Source organism: Cannabis sativa, chromosome 2 (genome assembly GCF_029168945.1).
Source record: "Cannabis sativa cultivar Pink pepper isolate KNU-18-1 chromosome 2, ASM2916894v1, whole genome shotgun sequence".
In the NCBI taxonomy this organism is placed as follows: domain Eukaryota; kingdom Viridiplantae; phylum Streptophyta; class Magnoliopsida; order Rosales; family Cannabaceae; genus Cannabis; species Cannabis sativa.
Genome location: NC_083602.1, coordinates 15,180,863 through 15,183,405, shown reverse-complemented (window position 1 = coordinate 15,183,405; position 2,543 = coordinate 15,180,863). Strand labels below are relative to the sequence as shown.

Genomic DNA, 2,543 nt, shown 5'->3' with positions numbered 1-2,543 from the left:
CATTGCTAATCTAGTTTTCATTTGCTACTCTATATGGTTGAACAGGAACAAGTGCATTTTTAATTGTTTTTCTAGGATAGATGCTGCCAAAGTAAAGAGTATAGTACTTTATAGATTATACCTTATAAAAAATAGGAAAATGACTAGACAAGAGAGGCTTTTATTGAATAGATTACAATATAATTAATCTGTTTATCCATACAGGTCGAGTGGGCCTTACGATTTGCTTACTCTCAGTTGCCTTTAAGCTGCTCATAAATGAGATATTTGCATTAGATAGATGTTAGTAGGGGCGCATTGGTTAGCCCACGAGAGAGAGGCTGTGGGGCTGTAATCCTTGGGCATTGGAACAATCACAAATGGCTTTGATTTTCTTGTTGTTTGTATAAAAGAGGCTTAAGGGTGTATTTGTTCTGTTAATTAATGAAGTTTTCCTTTGTGAAAAAAAAAAAAAAACATCTCTAATTTTTAAATTAAATTTAAATATTTAAAATTATTTTTTTTAATAAAAAAAAAAAGGAAAAAAAATAATTAATTAATTTAACAGTGTTAATTTTAATCATTAATTTTAACAAAAAAAAAAAAACTTTTAAATCAATAATTTTAATTAAATAGAGTTATTTAATATAAGTGTGAGATCTATATAGTTGTGCAAATTTTCAATACTAAATAAATAAACACAAGCAAGAAGAAAGTCAGAGGTGCTAAAACTAGTCAAAAATTATACACTAACTTTTTATTTTAAAATAATAATCTCAAAGGGTTCCTTTCAAAGATGATCAACTAAGCACCAAACTTATTACATAAATGAATTAGTATATAAATGTTGTGTAGCTAGTCTTGAATTGAGTAGTTAAAAATAAAGCAAAATCAGCATATATATAATAAAAGATTGAGAGAAGATCAATCAAGATATCGAAAAGGAAAGCAATTGCAGAGAGTTTAGAAATTAAGTTAATTAATTAACATATATAGGAATGGAAGAAGTGGGGATACTGAGGGAAGTGGAAGGATTTGAGAATGATCCAATGATAGAAGAACTTGGTCGTTTTGCAATCGATGAACATAACAAGAAAGAGAATGTTAATAATGGTGGGTCTGTTCTTGAGCTTGTGAAGATAGCATATGCCAATCAACAAGAGGTTGTTTCTGGTATGATGTACTATATGCAATTGCATGCACTAGACACCGATCAGGGTATCACTTTTCTTTACGTTTCCCCAGTTTTGGTCAAGTCTCAAGACAATTCAAAGGAAGCCCAGTCTTTAGTACTTCTTAGAGTACTCAAGGTACGCAATTAATATGTATTATCATGATTAATTTGATCCATACGTATATCTATGTGCATACATCCTTGATTCATTTATTTTGTTAAAGGCTAATTAGAATTTTTATCCCTCTTTTAGATGTACGAAATCATGTTCTCTGAACTTTTGAGATCGTTAAAAATATCTCTTGAACTATTGACATTGTTAGATTTAAGGACTTTTGTCTAATTTTAGTAAAAAAAAAGTCTAACATGGATGAAAGTTCAAATGACATGATTTAGTATATATCAAGGTTCGAGGGACATGATTTGGTAGATATCAAAATTTGAGGAGCATGATTCAATACATAAACAATTAATGAAATAGTAAAATTGAATGAAATTAAACCTTAAATCTAACAATCTCAATAATTTAAGGAGCAAAAATTCTAATTAGTCTATTAATTATCATGATTAATTTGATTCATATACTTATATCTATGTGCATACATCCTTGAATTGTTGATAATGTTTGAGACTATATGAAAAGGATAAATCATATAACTAATTAATATGTATGTATGTATGTATGATTTAACAGTAATTAAACTAATCTAAACCATTTCCACCTGTCAATTAACTAATTAATATTTTCAGGATGATGACTAATGTGGGGGAGTTAATCGATTAATGGAGCCAAAATAATTCTGAGAATATATATAAATATATATAATGCCAGAACTGTGATTCGGATTCACGTGACGTCTTTCTTCTTTTCAATGTATTATTTCGTTTATACTTTCATATGATGTTGTTGTATTTTTTTTTTTTTTATTATTATTTATTTTCATACTCATGTGTAAAATCAAGGAATTTTACTCAGAAGAATGTATTCTCCTTTACTACTTGTGTTACTATTTGTGTATAATGTGTTAGACATTTATATGTATAAACTGAAATATATATGTTTATGTATAAAATGCGGAATTAAATCAAACATATATACACTATGAATAAGGATCGAAATACCTCCAGCCATTGATTCTTGAGCTTTAGTCCCACATAAGCTTTGATCTGCAAAGAAAACTGGTTGATGTGGGTAATCGGGCTTCCTCGCTCTCTCAACTCTCTTTAGATGGATTTTGCTGTTATGAACAGAATGAGTGAGGAGCTCGGGGACCGAGACCCTATATTTATAGGTGAGATACTCCATCAGTATCTGTGCCACATTAATTGTCAGAATATTTTGACAATTAATTCAGGAAATCAAATCAGGTAATGAATATAGAAATCTGAC

At 29.1% G+C, this 2,543-nt stretch overlaps 1 protein-coding gene across 1 annotated transcript; it reads left to right on the top strand.

The window, feature by feature from the left end:
* Positions 1–819: 819 nt before the first annotated feature.
* LOC133034774 (cysteine proteinase inhibitor A-like) lies at positions 820–2,226 on the top strand. Its single transcript, XM_061110163.1, has 2 exons — positions 820–1,289; positions 1,904–2,226. Exons 1-2 carry the CDS (start codon positions 978–980, stop codon positions 1,913–1,915), a joined length of 324 nt encoding a protein of 107 aa, XP_060966146.1. The 5' UTR covers positions 820–977; the 3' UTR covers positions 1,916–2,226.
* Positions 2,227–2,543: the final 317 nt, after the last annotated feature.

Bases quoted from the DNA above. Each gene is read 5' to 3' on its own strand.
- LOC133034774 (XM_061110163.1), top strand. From the start codon at position 978: ATGGAAGAAGTGGGGATACTGAGGGAAGTGGAAGGATTTGAGAATGAT.